This window comes from Blennius ocellaris (genome assembly GCF_963422515.1).
Source record: "Blennius ocellaris genome assembly, chromosome: 10".
Lineage (NCBI taxonomy): Eukaryota > Metazoa > Chordata > Actinopteri > Blenniiformes > Blenniidae > Blennius > Blennius ocellaris.
In genome coordinates, this window is record NC_137659.1 from 19,184,002 (window position 1) to 19,207,964 (window position 23,963).

At 42.6% G+C, this 23,963-nt stretch overlaps 1 protein-coding gene across 1 annotated transcript in view; it reads right to left on the reverse strand.

The window, feature by feature from the left end:
- LOC308135591 (ephrin type-A receptor 3-like) overlaps positions 1–23,371 on the reverse strand; it is a gene marked incomplete at its 5' end in the record, with an annotated part of 83,644 nt that extends 60,273 nt beyond the window's left edge. The window contains 2 exons of the mRNA XM_080503648.1: positions 6,263–6,327; positions 23,254–23,371. Coding sequence (XP_080359774.1) covers positions 6,263–6,327; positions 23,254–23,371 — 183 coding nt within the window. The remainder of the gene's footprint in view (positions 1–6,262; positions 6,328–23,253) is intronic.
- Positions 23,372–23,963: the final 592 nt, after the last annotated feature.

A 23,963-nucleotide genomic window follows, 5' to 3' on the forward strand; every position in this document is an offset into this window, starting at 1 on the left:
TGTGTTTGAAGCTCTTCTTTGTAAACTCTGCATTTTCTCCCTGCGGGTGTGTGTTATGTTGTCAAACACTCCCTCTCACAGTCCAAAACACATGTTAATTCAGTTAACCCTAAATCCTGTCTGTGTGATAATTGGCCTAACAAAACAGTGAATCAAGTGCAAAGTGAGAATAAGTTCTGTGGAAAAGATAGTTGTTGATTGCACACGAACAGCAGCCGCCACATGTTTGTGTCACATGTCTGTGTTTGTCGGAGCGATGGCCCTGCTGTAAACACCCATTGTGACCTTGAATCAGCTACGACTCATAGCATCCCTCACCTGAGTAAAGTAGGTAGGCTGTAGGAGGTGGGTGGATGGGAAAGTGGTAGAAAGCAGACAGAAACACTTTGAGGGAAAGTACAAAGTGCAGAGAAAGACAAAACAATATAAGTAAAAGGATAAAAATTGTACTCAAACAAAGGGGGGGGGGTGGATGGAGTAATGAAAAAAGAGGGTGAAGTGAGATGAAGAAGGGAATGGAAGCCAACGTGAATGAATAAGTCATGTGGAGAAAGAGAAGCGAGAAGAGGTGAGGACAGCAGAGCAGCATTTGTGTGCTTGTGAGGAAATGTGAGGAAATGTTCTTGACTAAAAAGTAACTTTACAATCAATGACAACGTGAACGAGAGCGCGAGGTTGAGTGACGTTCAGCAGTTATGAGGGCGGCTTGACAACAGCACTACTCAGCTGTAAGATCATCTTACTTCATCACTGGTCAATGGACAAAGAAAATCTCAGTTCAGAGATTGCTTATGGGGGAAACTGGGCCCAAGTTCAGTGAACTGTGGTTTAGTGCAAACCAACACTAAGCCTGCATGTTCTGTTTTCATGTCTGGGTGACTTTGAGTGATGATCTGTGTCAAGATGACTGAAGGACTGTCTTTGTCTTTGTTGCACATGTGCAAGAATTGAGCCTGTTTTTCTAAAGTGAATGCATGATTTAGCGCTTAAGAAGTAGAAGTGTGTGTGTGAGTTAGATGGAGAAAGAGAGCGAGAGAGAGAAGGAGTAGGTAGGACAGAGCTACTTTGTCTCCCGTCATCTGCTACCATCTGTTTCCACTTCTGACTAAGGCAGTAATTGAGAACACTTCTTGCATGAGCAGGAAAACATTTTCTATCTACACACACACACAGACACACAGCCACACAGACACACAGACACACACACACACACGCACACTCACAGACAGGCACACATGTATATACAAGTGACACACACACAGAACATGTCTATTCCTTAAAGAAAAAAAACAAACCAATGTGGTTTTAGTGTCTCAAGATATCGGATCTTTTCAAGAGGAAGCTAACTGGATTTTCTTGTGTACACACACGAACGCACACACACACGCGCACACACAGACACACACACACACACACACACACACACACACACACACACACACACACACACACACACAAAAACTACGCTCCCAAACTCGATGAGTCCTGGTTTGAGGCCAGGGATGAGAGGACCACCTTCTCTGTGCTGAGCCCCAGTCGTCATGTTAAGACTGAAACTTTAAGCCCCCCAAGTGGTGAGCACATATCACCTTACAGCTGCGAAACCATGTAAACACACTATATACATGGTGTGAACACATAGCGGATACACACGTGCGTACAGCTGCATGGACGGCAGCATGCACGCGAGCTCAGACTCACCACAGTGACTTCCAGTCATCCCTTAAGTACCTCTCAATTTGAGAAAAAATAAAATAAAAGACCTGCTAGTAAAACCCAATAAAGCAGACAAATGCAAAGACAAACTTTCAGACACTTGGAGTCCAAGCTAAGGTTGAGTTCTTGAGGTTAATCTGATGTGACGGCCCAACAACCCGGCAAAAGCTTGACGCATTTCACCTCCGAGTCCTGAGCACTAAAACAGATCCACATAAAAACACACTTCTCACTATAGGCTCACGCACACTCTCCTGCTGCCTCACACACTCACATGCTTTTAATCTCTGCTGCCTCTGCTGAAATGTCTACTGTGTATGAACTGGAGCTTGAACAAAACCAGCTCTTTCTTGATCCCACCCGAATAGTCCTTGAGCAGAGAAACAGAGGGAAGGAAGGAGAAAAAGCTGGAGAAGAGGAAGCAGGAGATTGTTTAATGCTGCTGCAGTGAGCTGATACCGGCGTCCCCGGCAGCCAGTTTAGAGTTTGAAGATTACATACAGAATAAGCAATGTATCGCTGGAGTCTTGTATGCACACAGCAGCAGAGCCACTGTGATCAGCCACACTTGATTCAATTAAAAGAACAAAACAAAAGACTGAGAAAGAAAGAGAGAAAAGAGGGGAGAGTGAAATGAATGTTGGTAAATTACAGGCACGCCTGGCAGCTAAATAGACCCATCTGTGCAGAGCCGAGACCAGTCGGACATAACAGGACGGTCACACACACCCACCCACACAAACACACAAAGCTCAGTCCCCAGGGAGTGGTGATTAAAGCATTTATGGGAATAGTCATTGAGGGATAAAGAGGGCTTTATGATGTCTTTGTTTATTTCTTTGTAGGCAGAGTTTGGAGTGGCTGGATTACTGCCACTTCCTGGTGAGTGACTTATTTCCCCAGTTGGCGAGTCTGTTCATTGTCACTTTTGCCGGGTGAAAAGCACAGGTGTGTTTAAGAATTTGAAAAACAACCTGTTTGCCCCCATATCTGCTAATGATACAGCAGCCGCTTGAGGGGAAAAGCTACTAAAAATACAACTAAGAAAATGTTTGGATAGTTCAACACTTTCTGCACAAATATGCACCAGCACACACACACACACACACACACACACACACACACACACACACACACACACACACACACACACACACACACACACACACACACACACACACACACACACACACACACACACACACACACACAAAGTTGTCACTGTTGCCAGGGCTGTGTTGGTTCAGTCTGAGCATTAATTAACATTCAGAATAAAACCCTCCTCCCTGAACCCTTAATCACCTCGGCCAATCAGCACTGAGCCTGCTTGATTGCTTTGAAGTGAAGCAGGGACGTCGGATTGGGGTTTAAGTTCAACCATTCACAAGCTTAACATTACATCCCTGTTCTTGCAATCATCTGATGGGTACACCTACGACGACATAATTGGCCTCCGAACTCTGAAACAGACTATGTCTTAATGAGGAAGGACAGAAATCGAGATGGTATGAAAAAAAAAAAGGGGGTGGGTGGAAGCAGAGGAAAGACGGCTAAAGAGGGGGTTGGGGGGGGTCTGTGGCCTGAGGTGCCTCTGGCAGGAGTAGGGAGGTTGTGGGGCCTCCCATTTTCAAACATCATTAAGATGTATCTGTTTTGTGTCCCTCACGAGGAACACCCCTGTATGGTGACAGAAGTGGGTCGCTCCACTCCGTCTCAGCCACATCCGGCCCTGCACAGCTTGGATTAAACGTGACCTCTGAGGGTCAAGTGTCGTTTTGGACTGATTCAGGTAGACACCAGTCTCATATTGGTGGGAATTGCTTCTCACTGTGAATAATCCTCAGGTTTGAAGTCCAAAGGTCATCTAGATAATCCCTCTATATGAAATGTAGGACCTTCTCACAGCCCTTCTCTCGCTTGTTTTCTTGGAGTACATTGTACCTCTCGTATCACTTCTGTTGAATTTAATCCTCTGCATTTCATTTGTGACAGACAACAAAGTATGACAAACTTTTATGAAACCAAATAACATACATTCAGCACTTCATATCGTTTATCTGTCCCAGGATGACAAGTAATGGCATCATCCTTTTGACAAGATGTTAACTTCACTGCAAGTATAATTATTGAAGGTTTAAATAAAGAAAAACACTGGGTTACTTGTGTGTATTCAAGATTCAAGCGATGCTGGCATGGTGGGGCCCCTCAGGACAGTAAAGAATATTTTGAGTAGCCTGCATAATGAGTCATACTCATAAACAGCTTTGCTCCACTCTGCATGACCAAAGTGGAAGAAGCCCTGCCAAAACTTATAGATGGACAATTTTAGATGATGTTTGGCATTTATGCATATATTGACTTAAAGGGCCTTTGTCCAAAGCAAATGTGAGTGGGAAATAAATATAAATGACCTTTTTAATCTCTGCCAAGGCCAATGGGCAACTTTCCAATGGTGTGCAAATCTGAAACGGCAACCACCATGCATGTGTTAGGATATGTTTCTGAATAAAGTCAAACTTTTGCTGTGCAAAGCTGAGGTTTTAGCTGAGGTGTGTAATGTGTGTTATGTTATGATCACTCTACCATTAATGTTCTTATCATTAGCTACCACCACTCCACATTCAATGCAGTTTTTAACATCTGATATTTTTTTCCGTTTCAAATTGATCTTTTTATGATTTAATATTTCATGTTTTTAATGTGTGATTCCATGTTGGAAATTGTCTGTGTTGCTGCTGGGTGGTCGTCTAATTGCCCCTCAGGGAACTATCAGGGTTTTTTTTCTGCCTTTTTCAGATTTTCTTATATTTTTCCCTCTTGCCATCTTTCAAGGATAGAAGAATGAACAGATTTATGCCGTAAGTCAAAACTGTTCCAAAATTTTACATAGTCATATTTGCTCCTGCTACACTCATCCGCCAATAGGACGAACAGCTTTGAAAACATAACCTAATTGACGGAGTTAATGAAGCATTAAAATGACTGATACTAAAAACCAAACTGAGGCGCTAATGAATTAGGTGACTATTAGTGTTTAAAGTAATTATGTCAGGACATCACGGTTAAACTTGAATTAAAGTAATGTTTAAAAATAAGCACACACATTGGTCTCTTGCTTTCACTCTGTTCAGGTTACTTTCATTGATTTATTTTTCTCACCTTCAGTTACATCTTCTCTACTTTGGTTCCTGCCTCTTTGCCTTTCAGCAAGAAAAAAGTGGTATTTATTGTGAGACCAAAACCATTTGTGTGGTTTTGTTGAGTTTTCCTTTTCTAATAAAATAGTCGATAAAATGAATGGCTGGCATTGAAGTAAAAGAACGAAATTCATTGAGTTGATATGATTAACGGTCTTTTAATACAGTTCATTTGAAAGGCCCCTGTGGCTACTTTACCTTGAATGTCTGTACAACCCTGGTATTGTTCACATCCAAGAAAAGAAGATGGTTATTAAATACTTTTAAACTTTTTTTTTTTTTAAAGCTAATCCATAGCAACGATTGTACAACCTGAAGGACATATTCAAACAAAGTAAATTCTGTATATCAAAATGACATGAAACCTTCCGTAAAGGGAACATTTCAGGCCCTCATGTAAGGATTTCCATGAAGAAACAAAAGAGAAAAGGGATCCAGAAGATGACCACAAAATCAAAGCTTTTCAATTAGGTGAACTTGATACCCTTGATTGGCTGAGAAAACAATGTTGCTGAGCTCTGCTCACTTCAGCTGCCTCTCCGCTGCACACAACCATGAAACCGCGTGTGGCATCCTGCAATTTACCACACTGATGCTGAATAGTGGATAGGGAAGCGAGAGAGAGAAGTGTGACTCGAGAGGAAATAGAATTAATTCAGAGCCATTCAACAGCTTCGGCGCTACAGTGACAGAGCCGGCTCTATTGAAGGCGCTTCGTCGCTCTTCCTCTCTGCGCTCCCACCCTCTTCCTCCCCACACTTCTCTGTTGTCATTTTTTGATTCATGGTGGCTGCACTCCAGACTCCCTTGGTCCCCATACCTGCAAAAAGCCAGTTATGCAATACTTCGACCACCCCCGCTCGCCCTTCGCCTCCTGACACACATGTACATGGGCAAATATCACCAGCAATGCCGCCTCCTCTTACGCAACAAATGTTTAATTCTCCACCTTGCCCTTTCACTCCATCCACAACATGGTTTGCGTTGGAGGCTCCTCTGCCAGTGTTTCCAGCACGGCAGAAATAATTTGTAAGTTTCCCCTGCAGACTCCCGATTTAGCAAAGAGCGCTTAAGAACCCAGTGCTCCCGAAAACACACGCTGCAGCTCTGCTGCACACTCCGAGTCCCTGCCTGCTCCCTGGAAATAAAACCTGTCAACACAACCTGCTACTTCTGATCACATTCAAACGTTTGGAGCCAGTTTACAACATAAAGAGAGGATGTTTTACTGTATATCTGTGTGTGTGTGTGTGTGTGTGTGTGTGTGTGTGTGTGTGTGTGTGTGTGTGTGTGTGTGTGTGTGTGTGTGTGCGTGCGTGCGTGCGTGCGTGTGTGTGTGTGACACTCACCCCTTCATTAGGGTAAGCCTCCCAGCCCAGATCTGCCAGGGCCGACATGGAGTCCAGCAAAGTAACTGCAACAACACAAAGACAGAAAGAACAGACACGTTAACAGGCTTTTTCATGACAGTTAATTTCTCAATTCCCGTTTCTCTCTACAAAGTATATTGTTTTCTAGACACGGTGTGGCACAGTTCTCCCGTGAAAATGTACTGGAGAGCATTGTGTCCTACTCTAAACCTTCCACATAAGAAACTCCCAAGATGTTTTCATGTTTTATACGAGGATGTCTTTTGTTGTGTTCAAGTACACTGGCAGTGGAATCACAAGCAGCGGTAAACCTGTAATTTCTCTTGTAAGATTGCTGTGGTTGTGCTGCAGCTGTTACGGTTCAAGGGGACACACAGTCAGACAATGAAACAGCATCAAGATTTCGAGGAGAGACTATATTTTCCAGTTAAATTGGACTTTTTTGACATTAAAGTAATAGTCCACCCAAACCCTTGCTTCGACTTTCATTCAGCCGACAAAAAGGTTTGAATCTGGTTATTTATTTCTTGGAGATTTTGTTCCCCAAAGCCCATCATCAGAGTCAGCCCATTTGCCAGAAGTCAATTATTTCTTTATGTCCCAGTCATTTTGAGTCAACGTGTAATAGCTGGTTTTGAAATCATTGCAGGCATTTTTGAAGGCTTTGTCAGAGTGACACTTGTAAGAGGACAATGTCATTGAGGACAAAGTGCGGCAGCAGCAAAATGAATGGTTACTGCACTCTGAATCACACATGTTGTTTCCAGCGTGTGATCTCGGGCACGACGGGAGGAAGTGGAGGGAGGACGGAGCGAAGGTGAGAATGAAAATGAGTGTCGGGTTGTACGGCAGGAGGCATAATGAAAACCTGCTCGGATTTGGATGCAAGGTTTTCAACCTGTTTATGTGCAGGTTGAGCGGCCTGTTCAAGCTTGGCTCGCTCAGGTTCTAATCAAGCCTTCAACACTGCTGACCATCAATATTTAATCAGCATCCATCTGCGGAGACCGCCGCTTCTCTCTCCTCTTCGCACACATTGTGTCTCTCGCAGATTATCCGTCCTCTGTCGAAATCTTTCCTTGTGTGCTTTCAATCCACAGATCGCACATCAGACGTGTGAGCTGCTGACCAGGCACAATTCAAAGTGACTGCATCACTGTAAAGCGGCACGATTCCCTCCACATTTTTTACAAGGTAACAGCTGAGACCTGGAGAAACTACCATAAAGTTTGCACTTCTTAATATAAATTAGACTAATTGCTCGCCTGTAGAGACGTGAATGTGTCTGTTTACCAGCCACTAATTGTAACTAAGGGACTGCAAAGCTGGCCCAGCCTCCTCTTTTTCCAGTCTTTCTCTTCGTTTTGCACTCACGCTGTTCATCAGTCTTAACTGAATCCCAGCCGTCCTCCTCAGCGCAGCATGACAACAGGGAGGCACCTCATGCTGTAGCACCGTGTGCATACATGTGCAATGCGCGTGTATAGCGGCACCCATTTCTTTGTGTGTGTCGGGGAAAAGAGCCCAGACAATATGGTGCACGCATGGAATAATGAAGCAGAGAAAGGCAGCTGCAGCACAGCAGAGCTGAGGTGAGAGAGAGGTGGCTTAAATGAGAGGGATGACACTGAAACTGTGGAGAGGAGGTGCTGTGCAGCTAAAGGTCAGAGAAAGCCTCCAGCCCCTGCGTGTATTCAGAGGAACTAAACACTATTTAGACTGCTTTCCTCAGTTCACGGGCTTTTGAGTGGCGTGGAGAAATGGGACATAATAGTATAATAATATATGATTTCAGGACCCGACAGAGAGCCACTCACATGCTTTTTCAAACTGGCTTATATTTCTGTCCAGAGATAAAAGCTCCCTATCAACAAGGAATTAAGCAAAATTGTCTGTTTCAACTACAGCCAATTATGTCAGTGATATTCTCTGTGATTTACTTCGCCTAATAACATTTTATGTGTTTGACAGAGTATAACTGAGTGCAGCCGTGGCAGTTTTAAAGGGTCAGATAACTCAGGGAGATACCTCTTTAAACCGGTGTAAATAGAGCTAAAACTATGGCTTTACTTCTGAGTTAAGAGAGAAAGAAAGTTTTTGGCATTTCTGCAACCACTGTGTTTGTTCTCATTAGATATTTTTTCGTACTGTCTAGTAAGCTAAAGTGTAGCTCAGGCCATTACATATTCTAAAGCCATTTTGGGGCCCACAGGGAAAATGCATATATACATAAACCTACACATCAACACTTTTCTCTTCTTCTCACACCCAATGTCAATACCACTTATCACTTGTAATCAATGACTGGATTCATCAATAATGTATTCGCTGTACTTTCCTGTCTGCTGACACAGCCAATATGCATATATGTATGGATGTGTGTGTGTGTGTGTGTGTGTGTGTGTGTGTGTGTGTGTGTGTGTGTGTGTGTGTGTGTGTGTGTGTGTGTGTGTGTGTGTGTGTGTGTGTGTGTGTGTGTGTGTGTGTGGAGGAGAAAATTAAAGGAAATACCTAAAATTCTTCCCCAGACAAACAAGATGGCACTCCTCTAGTTACTCATCCATCCATCTCTAAATGTTCTTCCCCCCCTTCTCCCTTTCACTCCACCTCTCCTCCAGGGAACTGGCTAAATTGTGTGTGTGTGTGAAATTTAATCCTGGGCCAGGCCCGCTTTGGTCCAGAATAAAAACACCAAGCTCATCACTCAGTCACTCAGATCGGGCTCATGTTCGATCTAATGACCAGTCTGTGTCGCACGCACGCACGCACGCACGCACACACACACACACACACACACACACACCCACACACACACACATACACACACACATACACACACACACACACACACACACACACACACACACACACACACACACACACACACACACACACACGCGCGCGCGCGCACACGCACACACACACACAATTGGTTAGGGAGCAGCTAAACATGACATATTACACCCACAATGGTGCACCTTCAAAATGTGGTCGCTTTATTGGAAACTAAAAGTGCCTCGTGACTGAAAATGCACTTAAAATGCCCCACTAATTTGCCTGTGAGCACACAGTTGTTTCTTTTACATTTTGCACAAGTGCACGGATCCACACCCCTGCGCGCTGTGAAGGCTGTTTGGTTACAGTGAGACAAGCTGTCTTATTGATTTTCAACGCCATACTGTGAGGTTTACATTCCAGGAGTGAAAGATAAGACGAGTGTTGGGTGGAGAGTGTGAATTTGTGAATCATCAGCTAGTGTGCAAAGGTAGTAAATATATATATATTGAAACTCCAACAGCTTATAGAGCCATGTAGAGAAAATAGAAAACACTTTTTCAATCTTTGTGTCTTCATCTCCTCCTGCAGCTCTCTGTTTTCCTTCACCACCCCCCCCCCCCCCCCCACCCCCCCACCGGGGTGTCTGTCTCTCCCTGTCTTCTTCTCTTTTTCTTTCTCCGTCTCTTTGTCTGTGTATGTCTCTCTGCCACTCTCTCACTGGACGCCATCCACTGCTTCAGCTGGGCTGCAAGAAGCTGTGATCCACCTGCCAAGAATCAAACGGCACTGCCAACAGCCAGACTGGCACACAAAGAGACCAGGATGCTTCCACACACTCTGTCACACACAACACACACACACACACACACACACACACACACACAGACACACACTCCTTAAGACTGTGCCAGCTCCACAAAGAGAAGGACTGCACAATGAGACCACCACACTGACTCAATTTAGAGCACAATATGTGACTACATAATGAGTTCTTGAGATCTTTTCTACTCAAAATACTCAATATTCAGCTGAAATTGGTCAAATTAGCAGATGTTGACGTGGGCTCCTTGCGGTCCAAGAAACACAAGGAGAGTTGTTTTTACCTTAGAAATAAAACACAGGCTAATTTACAAGGACACGGCCGATTCAAAACTTTCAGTATAGATTTGTAAACAATGTCTTCTTCTTGTTTTTTGCTCTTTTCATTGTTCTTTGATTAAATCACCTTGCACATTTGGTTTATGATTAGCATAACATCTGTGTTCCTTGTTTTGTCTCATAGGGTCTCTTCAGAATGTATTCCTTAAACAAGAGTGTCTTGTGAAAAATCAGATGCAAAGGTTGATTTTAGTGAAGTTATTTTTTAAGTCTCCTGTAGACATGAAAACTGAAGGGCCAGTTAAAATTAAGCTTAACCAAATCGTTTCCCTTTTTTTAATATGTTGTGTTTTTTGGGTTTCTGCAAAATAAATTGAGTTAAAAAAAAAAAAAAAAGTCGGACAATGTGAAATGTGAGTCCGGACATGCCTGACTGAGAAGATTCCCTTTGAAGGTGTATTGTGTGTTACTTGTCACAGTTAAATACTAATTAAAAAGAAATATAGGGGGGAGTGAAGCTATTGATTATTTCATAGCATCCCCATCTTCAGAGCCAGAGTTTCATGAATCCCAATCACATCATATAATGCAAAAAAATAAATGGAGTTCTGAGGGTTCAACCTCACACACTCTGAAAACCCTGTACTCATAAAACAAGACTCAAAATAAAGATATCATAATCTTAGCTTAGAAATTACAGTTTGCAGCCATATCTGCAAATGATATTTTTAATATTAGTTACTTGCTTTACTGCTGCAAGAGGATGAATCTTGTTCTCACATCTCATATATGGGTATGCTGAATATGAAAGGATAAACTTGGAGGAGCTATTCTGGGGTTCTTTGGCTGTGTTTCATGACTCACAGATGGAGCATTTTAGCTCTTTGACCTCGGTAATTAAATCATCATTCGAAATGGATTAACTGTTACGAAATGCTTAAATGAACTTCACTGACATGGTGCTTTTTTACAGCTTCAGACGCCTCCGAGCACTTTACACTGTTAAATCACGGTCACCCGTTCATGCAGCCACTCACACACCGATGGCGATGGCGATGGCCGCCACACAAGGTGCTTGACACGCTAAAATGACAGGAACAACAGCCACCCACAGCAAAGTGAAAGGCTTCAGTTTAAAGTTTTTTTTTTGCAATAGGTTAGCTCGGCCTGTAATCCGCGGGTTAGTTACATTTTGCTGGGATGGTTTCTAACGACTATAAATCTATTCTATATCGAGGCCCAGCCAATCACAGCTGACTATGAGAGACAGCAGGGTAAATCCTGGACATGTCACTAATCCATCACAGGGCAAACACAAAGAGACAAGCGGTCACACACATTCACACGTACGGGTAATTCTGGGTCACTTATTAATGTCAAATGTGTCTTGTTTGGACTGCGGGAGGAAACAATGTGCAATCTGCGAATTGAAAGTCCAGCTTGGACTCCAGCCAGACACAATCTCACCATGAGGAGAAAGTGCTAGCCACGACTACACCACTGTGCAACCCTCAGACGTCATGAGTTATAATCACAACGTTAAAAACAAAGCTTGAATCAGTTCATCATTGAAGCCCGTGTCAGCAGCCACAGATGAACTTTTTCTTTACTGAATGAGGTTCAAGAGCATTTGGACCTTCCATCGCTGCAGGATTACGCAATGAGGGACCAGATGGGATTTGTTTTTTCATGTGTACACCTACTATGTCAGTATATAGACCTGTGTGTCTGTTTTCAGTAATAATCTGCAATAAGTTAAACATAATAGAGAGAAAAAAAAGTCAGAACCACCTGCTGTTCCCACTTAACAGCTCTATTGTCAGAAAGAAGCTGTAGACGGTTGAAGACAGGGAAAAACTTTAAACCATTCCTTTCAGTACATCAAACACATGCAGATGCTTGAAATGTCAGTATGGAAATAACAAATGACTTTCTTTTTTTTTTTTTTTAAACTACAGTGGATGCATATCCAAACATGCAACACCACAAACACTCCCAATCGAAGTATTAGTCAGGACACACACACACACACACGCACGCCCACACACACACACACACACACACACACACCCACACCTTCCCCTGCTTCCACTCCGCTGAGAGTGCAGTTCAACGAGTGAGAGCGTTGCCCGGGCAACAAATGACTCAAAGGAGAGCAGTATGAAGTAGTGGGAAGACTTGAGCTCTGAACTTTAGGAGAAAAAAAAAATAACACACACACACACACACACACACACACACACAGCCGTGGAGCTAAGTCTGTTGTGCTCGCTGTCTTTTCATCAGTTCTCCTTCCACTCGTCCAAAAAACCACCAGCAGCTCTCAACCACTCTTCTCGCTCTCTGTCCACGTCTGCGCGCTCGTCCTTTGTGGATTGTATTAAACATACATCCCATCGTCATCTCCACTGACTGAGGTACACAGGTTCAGTGTTCCACAATGAAATCATTGTGATCACAATCAGAAGGAAGCTTCACATTGTGACTGAGATCCTTCATAATGCCTCTGTTATGTAAACAGCATGAGGAACTGTGACGTCCTTCAACACCGAGAGGAAATTCTTCATGGAAAAATGACTTCCTTTGTGAAGAAAGCCGACTTTAAACTTCTTAATCCTTTAAACTTAATCTAACTCTTTCATTTGGCTTGTGAACATATTTGGAAACATTTGCACTTATTCCTGTTTCTTTCAAAATAATACTTTGATAACAATCGCATAACATGTGATTAAATTGTTCCGATAAACATTTAAATGGGTGCTGCTGCGGGTTTTAACCTCTTGCGGATTTCCTTCCAGTCAGTTCACCTGATTGATGCATTTAACCTGAAAATGTAACAATATAATGGCGCAAAAGATTGTACCGATAAAACAAATGTGACTGTTCAAACCTCTGCCCAAAGCTTTAAGTGAGTCAGAAGAAGGCAACTTTTTGTGAGTCATTTAAGATCAATAGCGTGCAGCCAATCTTTTGCAGGAATCTAATGAGACATGTATCCAAGGACTTGTCATGCTTGAAACATTCGAATTTTGGCCGGGATGAAGCATTTCAACAAATGTTGTCCTGTATAGATGGCACATTTATATGTTGACTTCACAGTATTGAAAATCCTATTACATTACCCTGAAGTGAGACGTTTCAATCAATGCCTTATAAGGGGTTAAATTATATTTCTCTCCATAACTGAACATATGGAGTCATTACTATGAATGATGTTGATCAGATTTTATTAGATTCCATGTGCTGTTTAAGTATGTGTTTCCTTTGAAGCAGGCAAATCTAATTCTGCCATATTTTTCATTTCACTATTTCAGTATTATGTAGGATATTTTCTATTGGGAGAATGTTCAAACGAGCGTGATTTCTGAGGGGGGAAAAAAAACTGTTGTTATTCTTCAAGTGTGATCGCCGTCAGCAAGATAAATGTATTTATGAATAATTTAATAGATTTAAATGGAAACCTAATCCTAATTCCTCCTCGATCCAGTTGAATTGCCTCTGCTTTCCTACGATTCATTCACTTCACATATGTTATGTTCATCTTGCTGCACTTCAGCAAGCACAAAATTAAATCTAGCTTTGGGATGAAATGAATTACATTGATTAAAATCAGTTCTATTAAGCATCACCCCACATAATTACATAGGAGCCCATAACTATTTAAATGAGCGAGGCGCAAAGTCAGATCACTGAAGGTAAAAGCTGATTCTGCGAAACAAATAAAATTCAATTAGCATTTAACATGCATGGATAAATGGTCGCTGGGTGTCTGAATTATCACTTGTCAGACTTTGAGGACATGAATTAAATCATAAAAAGCAGGGTATTGACAGTGTAGTAAAAGTTAGAACTGTAATTTGTCTCTTAATTACAAAGCAAGTGATAAAACATTTGATTGTATTGTGATTAATTTATTCATAAATATTTATGTGCACATGATTTTATATATATATAGACTGTTTTCCTGCATCAGATTCAGCAGACAAATGGATGAGTGAAAATGGCAGTTTGTATATTTAGTTTTGTAGATTTATTGATAATTTTTTTAATCAAAATAGCTGTCAATGAATCAATGCATTTTGGTTGTTTGACTTCACAAAGTATACATGTTTAAGCAAGCTTTAATTAGTAAATTAAATTCTTTATGAAAGCAAATCTTTCTATGATCTCTCCGGTAAAAGATACAAAAAGGAAGCTAATCAAACAAACCTTTGTGGTCGAATTACTGCATCCCTGCATCTTTTATCTCAAGCTCTCGATGTATAGAAACATATAAGATTGGTTTCCAAGGTAACAATCGGTTCTAATTGTCAAGATTAAAGATATGTACGTGGAGAAAAACGTTACACTTGTTAAGAGGAGATTATCTGTGATGCTAATTAAGTGAAGTGGTGAACAAAGAATTTTGTATTTTTTTTTAAATCAAAACAATCAATCTTGAAGGAGGAATGTGCACAATGGTCAAAATCAAAGAAAAGGTTTTAAAATGTAAAAAAAAAAAATATATTTATGTATGAGATGAAGTGAAGATGAGAGAGGTTGCACTTTTTCAATTTCCACTGTAGCAGAAGGCACATTAGCCTACGCTGCTATTTCACATACTGGCAGCGTTAGCAGGACAGAAAAGATGATATTCTGACAGCCTATGACAGGAGCACTGCCCTAGTTTGTCGCTTGAAGAGCCTCTGGAGTGTGTTGCATGCATTTGTGTGGTGCGTGTGCACGTGTGTGTATGTGTGCGGCCTTGTCTGAGCATGCTGGTTGAATGCTTACACCGTTGAACTGTGACACCCAGGAAGATCCAGACACTTGTTTTTTTTTTTGTTTTTTTTTAATAAGCTCCTTCCTCTGGTATGCCAACACCTCATCAAGGGCAAAGAACAACACACACGTGCGCATTCAAACACACAAACGTGTCTACAATAATGAGCAAACACTTCCATAGAAGCAGACGCACACAAACCGGAGACGTTGGGAGTTCAGAGATAACTTACAGGGCAAACCTTCACGGTCAATAACACTGTCAATAAAAAGGACAAGTAGAGAAAGATAAACCTATTCTTCTTTATTATCACACGACAGCTAATTTTCCAGGAGCATCTGCAAACACTGCCAATTCAACTAGGCTCTCTTTGTTTTTATTTGGTTTTGTTTTGTTTTGCCTCTCCTTGACCTTTTTTGGTCTCTACGAGTTGTTAAGACATTTATCTGCACACACACACACACACACACACACACACACACACACACACACACACACACACACACACACACACACACACACACACACACACACACACACACACACACACACACACACACACACACACACACACACACACACACACACACACACACACACACACACACACACACACATACACACACACACACACACACACACACACACACACACACACACACACACACAAACACACACACACACACACACAGCTGTCACACAGTGGTTGGTCACAGGAGGGTAAATTGGCCTGGAATCTCAGGAGTGAGCCTCAGTGGTGGAGACAGATAGGCAATCACATGTCAGATAAAAGTGTGCTTAGACAGGTTTCCACTGTTGATGCACACACACACACACACACACACACACACACACACACACACACACACACACACACACACACACACACACACACACACACACACACACACACACACACACACACACACACACAGTAGTCTGTGACGTGTCTGTGTTGCAGCCTGCCTATCTGCCCTCATGCCTCCATTAAATTAAACCTATTTGCACTCTGTGCCCGTTACTATGTTGTAAAGAAGAGTCAGCAATGACAGACAGAAACTTAAAGCATGTGAGTGAGGAAAGAAGACCCCCTAAACCGCTCTGGGAGCAGTGCTAGCAGAACAAAAATGCCCCAACTTTGACATGTGAACCACCTGAGAAGCTGCAAAAATTCTTAAAACAAAAGTGTGCTATTTGCCGTTGCTGTCTTATAAAATGATCTGCCAGCTCTGCACTTAATGTCTGGTTGAGCTTAAGCAGCTGAAACGTTTTACTACTGACTTTAAATGGACAAATACAGACTTTTCACAAGCAGCCAAGCGCTGCTGCAGGGTTCAGTGTCATATACCTCTGCCTACGCTTCTCTTAGCAGCAGCCATAATTTTCACAGCTGGAAGACATTGCTTTTCAAGAATACTTTAACAGAGGTCTTTTCAAGTGTTTGAACAAGTAAAGGCAGCGCAGCTGCATTTGTACAAAGTAAATTTGACCCATTTCCACTCAAAGAATCTCTGTGTAAATGTTTTCTGACGATATTCCAAGTTTCAAGTTTGTTTGGTTTTTTTCCCCCCCTTAATATTACCTTCACAGCTGCTCATCAGAACAGAAAAGCTCGGGGCAGTGGTGAGTGAACGGTCTTTTCTATAGCTGACCCAAATCCAGGGATGTTTATTTGTAAAGATGGCTGATGCAGTCTTTCACAGCAAAGGCAAAATCAAAACTACAAGGACAAAAAACAAGAGAAACAGAGCGAGATAGAAGTAAGGAAACAACAAAATTCAATTTAGCCAAAAAGGTCAAGATTGGGAGCTCGTTCGGGGGTTGGAGATGTGCGTGAGGAGGGGCAGCAAGGGAACAAGAAGGAGTCCAGGGCATGTTTTTGGTGGTGGCTAGACAGTGGTCAAGGCTGAGTGACCGTCAGTGATTTGACCAGCAGTTAAGGGCTTGAAGGGAGGGGGAAGGGGGTCAACAGACACACTGGGAGCACACTAAAGTCCAAACTTCACTGCAGCCATCAGGCTTCACACACTGAGGACAGGCTTCCTTATTAAAGACATTTCACTGGCAACCTTTCAACCCTGAAAACTGTAAAAAAAAAAAAAAAAGAAATTAAATCGGTGGCTGGATGATACAACCATGCCCCCTCCCCACCCCTCTAATAAAAGCTGAGATCACATGCTTGTTAGAAATAGGTCACTGTAATCTTAATCAGCATGTAGACGTATTTTCAACTAGTTTAAACACAACTTGTAATAGATGTCCATCCACGAAACGCCCCACAGCCAAGCCAGTATTGTTCTACTTTGTGAAGCAGGAGTGCTCACCACTACTCCACCATGCTGCCTGCATCCCTTCAATACTTATAACACTTTGACAGTTCTGATTACAAAATGTAATTAAAACCTGTTAACATGGAATTGAAATACCTTTTTTTGTTTTTCTGTAACATTTTGAAGTCACTTTAAGTGGAACTTAATTCAATGCCATCCATATTGTAGCCTCTTTAGGGGTTTTAAAACGACACAAACTGACACAGTAGCCAAAATATTGTTTAAAAAAAACAACAACAACCCTTTATATAACAAATAAAATGAAACTGGATGTCATGAAAAAGCTTTCACAAACTGGTTGTCCCAGGCTTTCGGTGAGATACTGTCAGGCAAAAAAAAGAAGAAAGAAAAAGCTCTAATTGCTTTATAATGGTTTGTTTTAAGTAAACAAGAAAAACAAGCATAAATGACTATAAATGGTCACTTGCCTGATAAAGGGTACCATGTGAAGAAAAAAAAAAGTTACTTTGTGGCAGCACTGTAGTTCACCCAGCGTTACATCTGTTTTTATTACAATAAAGTAAACCTATGTCTATGGGATTTTCATGTCCCTTTTTTTTTCTTTTTTTTTTTATAAATGCACAGTCAGCAAATAAATCTGACTGACATTACGTTAGATTTTTGCTGAAGTCTGCAGAATTGTGGCATGAGCAGCACATTAATAGTTACTATTACGTTCTTTTTTTCTTTCACTCCATAAAGAAATAGGTTGAGATTTCCAAGACGCTTACTCAGTTTCTGCGCGTCAGATGAGAACATCTGTTCCACTCGTGGCTGCACTGTACATGTGATGCTGCTGCTGCCAGTAGACAGCAGTCATCTCAGCGTAGCATGCAGACTGGAAAGCAGCGGTTAAATAGCCAGTCTGGCACCTCTTACATCTCATGAAGGAACAAGGTATTTCTTGTTTGTATAATCTTCAGATTTCTGTCACTTGTTATGCGCAAGCATGCTTCTTGGCGGGGTGGAAAAACGTCAGAGTGACAATGAATGCAGTAAGGCCACAAGTACACGTTTTTCAAACCACATATAATGTGTTGACAAACGTGCTCCTGAAGGGCTACTGCACTGAGTGTTTTAGTTGGTTTAAGGCGCTTACTCAAGGTCTCGTGCATTAAAAAAAAAAAAACCCTGCTCATTTCAGTCTGGTTTGTTGAAGCAGGGCTTGACAACATTGTAAGATTTTGAATAACGTGTGTGCAATTTTCTCTTTTTAGAGTGATGAATTGGTTAGACTCTTGATCCGTAGCGAACATTTCCCTGGTTCCAGGATGTGAGTTTGTGATTTATTTATTTTTTAGCATCCACAGTCCAAAAACATGCTCTAAGTGAAAGTGTGTGTGTCTGTCTTTCTGTTTTTGCCCTATGATCGACTAGATAACTGAATAACATAGCGCCCTTCAAAGACTGCTAACCAGTAGAATCCATTGTCTCTTGATCGACACACATGAAAAAATTAAGAAATCATGTCATAATAAGCTTTAATGAAAGAAATAATTACCAAGAGATGTTGTGGTGGTGGTCATGGTGGGTTATTGCTATGCTTCTCGTGAGTCCTACCATCTATTTTAAAACCAATAATATTAAAACATCACCCCCCCCCCAAAAAAAAACAAAAACATAATAACACAATAATTTGAATTGATGAAGCTACTATAAAACTGCGCTCAGCAGCCACTGACTACCAATAAACAACACAAGGGCTCTGTGGGCACTGTTATGGACGCTCTGCTCGATAGGGCACAGAGAGTTGGTTGAACTGTTCCATTTTTTAAACTAAGTGTCGGTCTTTGTTCTTTTTTCCCTTATCACTTCTGTTTTTGTCACCCAGCTTTTCTCTGGTGGATTTGCCTTTTATTTATAATTTCAGTCTCTTGTCCACTCTCTCTCTCTCTCTCGCGCTCTCTGTCTCTCTCTTTCTCTCGCTCTCTATCTCTCTTTGTCTTTTCATGCACACATACACACACGTTGAATCCATGAGGTGAAGCCCTCGCAGCGGAATCCTTCTCTGTCACTGAGTTGTATTTATAACCCTATCTATCAGCCAGCCCCCAGAATATGTGACACTATTCTCTGGACCGAGACCACCAAACTGCCCCCCAGCCATACATTAAGGTAGAATAACTGTGTGTGTGTGTGTGTGTGTGTGTGTGTGTGTGTGTGTGTGTGTGTGTGTGTGTGTGTGTGTGTGTGTGTGTGTGTGTGTGTGTGTGTGTGTGTGTGTGTGTGTGTGTGTGTGTGTGTGTTTTAAGCAGACATAGGAGCTCCCCCTCATTACAGAAAACACACTGCAGCGGCTCCTGTCCTAGAGAGACGCTGAACGAGAGGCGGCAGAGAAGGAAGACGGAACAGTAAAAAAAAAAAAACAACAGTAAAGAATACAGAGATGGAGACCACAAGGGAGGCAGAGAGAAAACATAGGAGGGCGGATACAAAAGAGTGGGATTAGAGAGATATTGCAGTGGAAGTAGGAACCAGGAGGGTGCTCAAGCTTGTTGCGGGTCTCTGATGAGAACGGAGATCTATATCCCTTCCTGTCCAAGGTCATGGTTGTAACATGGGAGCAGAGCAATTCTCTTGGACGGACACACACACACACACACACACACACACACACACACACACACACACACACACGCTTCTTGAGGTATGGCTCTGCCGATAACTACAAGCAGCCATTATAGATTAAAGCAATTAAATCAGATGAGACCTTTGACCCAGCATTATACCGCAGTCAGGATCTTGTGTGAATCATAAGGTGTGTGTGTGTGTGTGTGTGTGTGTGTGTGTGTGTGTGTGTGTGTGTGTGTGTGTGTGTGTGTGTGTGTGTGTGTGTGTGTGTGTGTGTGTGTGTGTGTGTGTGTGTGTGTGTGTGTGTGTGTGTGTGTGTGTGTGTGTCGAGGGCAAGCTCTACATATGCTTGCCTCTGCACTAACTGCTCACCCGATGTTAACATTAATCGCAATACAGCAGCTTCCAGCAGCACCCCACCCCTCAAGGGATTCAATTCAATGAAAAACTACAAGTACAGTGTATTACCAAGTGCACAAGGGCAAGCATAGATTACCCGTAAACCTCAAATCTCTAACGTAACCCAAAGTTGAGTCACATTTTTTCTACATTTTTGTCATCGTTCCCCACCATTCCTGATTAATTCAGTTGAATATCCCTTTGCATGAGAATTCAAGCCAAATTCGGGTTTGGATCATTTATTTGCCTCCGTTAGTACACAGTAATCAAGATCCAGTTGCAGAGAAAGCAAGCACAAGGCTACGCTTCCTCTTTATTTATTTTTTTCCTCCAGATTTTAGGCAATAAATCTGGAGTGAGAGAGAGAGAGAGGGAAAACACAAAAATAGAAAGTTGTGGTAGTCTGCTTCTTTCCCCTGCGTGAGTCTGCACAAGGAGGTTGCAGTCAGTAGGAGAGGAAATGGGGAAAACAACAAAAAGAGAAACATATTGTTCCAGTGTTTGAGAACACACAGGTAGGCAGTTAAGCGGGGATGAGGACACAGTGCAACAAAAAAGGAACCAAGGGGAGACCCGCGAGCATCCACCACCCCACTGTTACATCAGTATGCCCTCGGGGGTCCAGACAGAGGGAGTGCTGGGCTCCCTCTGCTGGTACAATGAAACACATCCTGTCCTCCTCTTCTCATCACTTTTGACAACAGCAAAAAAAACCAACAAAAAAAACCTTCAAAACATTGCATTACTTCTTTTCACTCACAGCTTTTATAATAACCGCTTTTCCACTGCAACTCCCGATCTCCACTCGGGTAAAATTATTGCTCCAATTTAAAGTCATTTTGCAAAATGATGCAGAGGAGCCGAGTTCTGCCAGTCTGTCCTCACAACCCAGTTTCTCGTAAATGCCAAACAATTTTGGAGCAGATCAATAGGTCTGGTAGTAAACTCAGCTTGTTGACAGCTTAACACTACTTTCCTGCTAACACTATCAGCTCCATCAGAGGGACTGTATTCTTAATTGAGCCTTGAGAGCTGTATCTCTCCTTTTATAACAGCCTCGCATCTGCTACTAGACAGCCTCAGAGGGAGGATTTCCTGGAATAACACGGCCACTGAGATGCGTGGGTGGAGAATATGCACCCTTATAGGCAAACACAAGGTATATACACACACACATGCTGGCACGGCGACGCACAGTCCTTCTATTAGGCGTGCAGGCACAGCAGGGAAACTGGCAGGCCAAAAGGTAAAAGCAGAGCGGTTGACAAAAATGGCTTTATTAGATTATTGTGCCATTGGATCACACGCACACACACACACACACACACACACACACACACACACACACACACACACACACACACACACACACATACACACACACACACACACACACACACACACACACACACACACACACACACACTGGATGTATAGACAGAAATCATAGATAACAGTTACAAACAGCAGGAAGTGATGAGATATTGAATATTGAAAGAGCAAACGTGACACGGATTGCCCCACGGTGCAACACTGCCCGGCACCTGGCTTACAAAGTGTTTGTAATGGAGGCCTCTCTGACTTGTCAGTCACCTCAAAGATTGAAAAGAAACAAGCTGAACATGATCCGTACACACACACAGAAACAATCCCAGCAACTGGCATGCCCTCTCCGTGGTTATCTAAATCAACAGGAGTTTCCTTTGACTTCCAGTTGGTTTCATCACTCATGCTCTTTTTAATGAATATTTTAGCACAGTGTTAGTGTCTCCCTCACGTGCATTGTCTTTTGCTGTTAGAACCCTCCTCCTCCTCCTCCTCCTCTCTCTGACTATCTATCCTCCAGAGCCTTTGTTCTGCATGAACTCCTGCAGGCGCTGACATACATTCAGCAGGATGCATGTACACACACTGCTTATACCATTAAGTCAGCGGGAGACAAGAGGTCCATTTAAATCTTGGTAGGGCCCAGTCTGTGAATCACCTGCATGTTTAAGTCATCCAGGGTAAGCCGGCAAGTTAAGGTGTGTATGTGCGTGTCAGTTATTGAGAGAAGGCAGGAAATATCAATGGAAGTCAAGTCATAGAGATGAAAAGGCTTTACTGAGCTTCAAGACAAGACTGACTGGAGCTTTTCGAAGAACTCTGAATTAAATGATTCACATAAAGACAATCCTGTATCGTGGAGTGCAAACAAGCAAAGCAATAGCACAGACTTCCAGATTGGCCCAAATCACCTCCAAACTGTCCCCGAACCCAATTATTGTGAACAGAACTTGTGGACATGCGGTTCTGCACTTCTCTCCATTTATGTGTGAGTTCAACATCCCATTAAACAAGCCAGCTCCAATGTGTCAGCCCACCAAGCAGTCAGAAGTAGTTAGTAAGTAAATGCATTGGCTAATTTCAGGCTGAGCATCGATGTTAATACAATAACCGAGAGAGCCTCAGCAGCAGCGTGTGACAAATCTAATGTAATTGCTGCTGCTCATTTGCAGACTGAAGCAATAGACTTCAGTCGCAGCGCGCAGAGAAAAAGAACAGCATTTATCAGTGTGTAATAATGAAGATATCAATGATTAAGAAGGATTTTTGGCAGCGATGCCAATGTTGTTTTGCCATAATTATTATAAGTTGGGCTACTTTAAGAGCCTTGATGTCACAAAGTGAATGGTCGACCTCAGCCTCCTCTGGCTCCCAGCATGGCACGGCCGCCCGCGTGGGTATATGTCATACAAATTTAATGTCAGTGTGCTCAGAAAAGGAAAAAAAAAAAAAGAAAAAAAACGTGACGAACGCATTTATTTATTTATTTATTTTGCCATCTCTCACTGCCACTTTCCGCTTTTTCTTTATACATGATTCATAACCAAGCCGAGCACTTAACGGGAGTCTCCGCCGCTGCGTCGCGCTGCGCCCTCGCGCGCTCTCCTTCTCCCCAAATCCGCCAGCGCGACGCACGACCAAGTCATCCAACTCCGCTCACAGGTTCACACACACACACACACACGCGCGCCCGCCAGGACACCCACCTTCATTCTCCGGGTAATTCCGTAAGGCTCGGCACGGCGACAACTCGTGAAAAAGCAGCAGGACGGACAGGAGGAACGGGGATGGATAGATCCACAGGACGCGCGGTGGTGGTGCCATTTTTCAGGCTGCGCTGCGCCCTCGCTGCATCCCTGTCGGCCGTGTCGAGTTGGTGAGCGCAGCCTTGCGATTGAGGAGGGAGAGAGAGCAGAGGGAAGGAGAGGAGAGGAGAGGAGAGAGGGGGAGAGAGAGAGAGAGAGAGAGGAGGGGACGCTGGGAAGGAGGGTCCACAGTCAGCCAAGTTCTGTCAATCAGCCGCCTGGCTTTGGGCTGATGTGCACAGTCCAGGTTACTCTGCCTGCAAATTAACATCTGATTGAGTGATTTAGTCCCATGTTGACTTTTCTCATTTTAATAATTCGTTTTTCAAAGATCTGAAACAACTGCGAGAGCTGAAGCCCACATTTCTTCTCTTCAGCTCAACGCTTGTTAACAACAGAACCATTTTTTTTTGTCAGCGACTCAAGCCTCTAAAAATGTGTAATCTCATTTTAAGGCTATGGTAGAAAAATGTTTCAAATATGCTATAAATACCCCCCAAAACCAATCCTCTTATGGGATTAGATCGGCCTGTATAATTGTAACTTTGAGAATCCTACTCATTTTAAAGAATATGTATTGTCACCTCCATTTGTAACTTATTCAATCATAG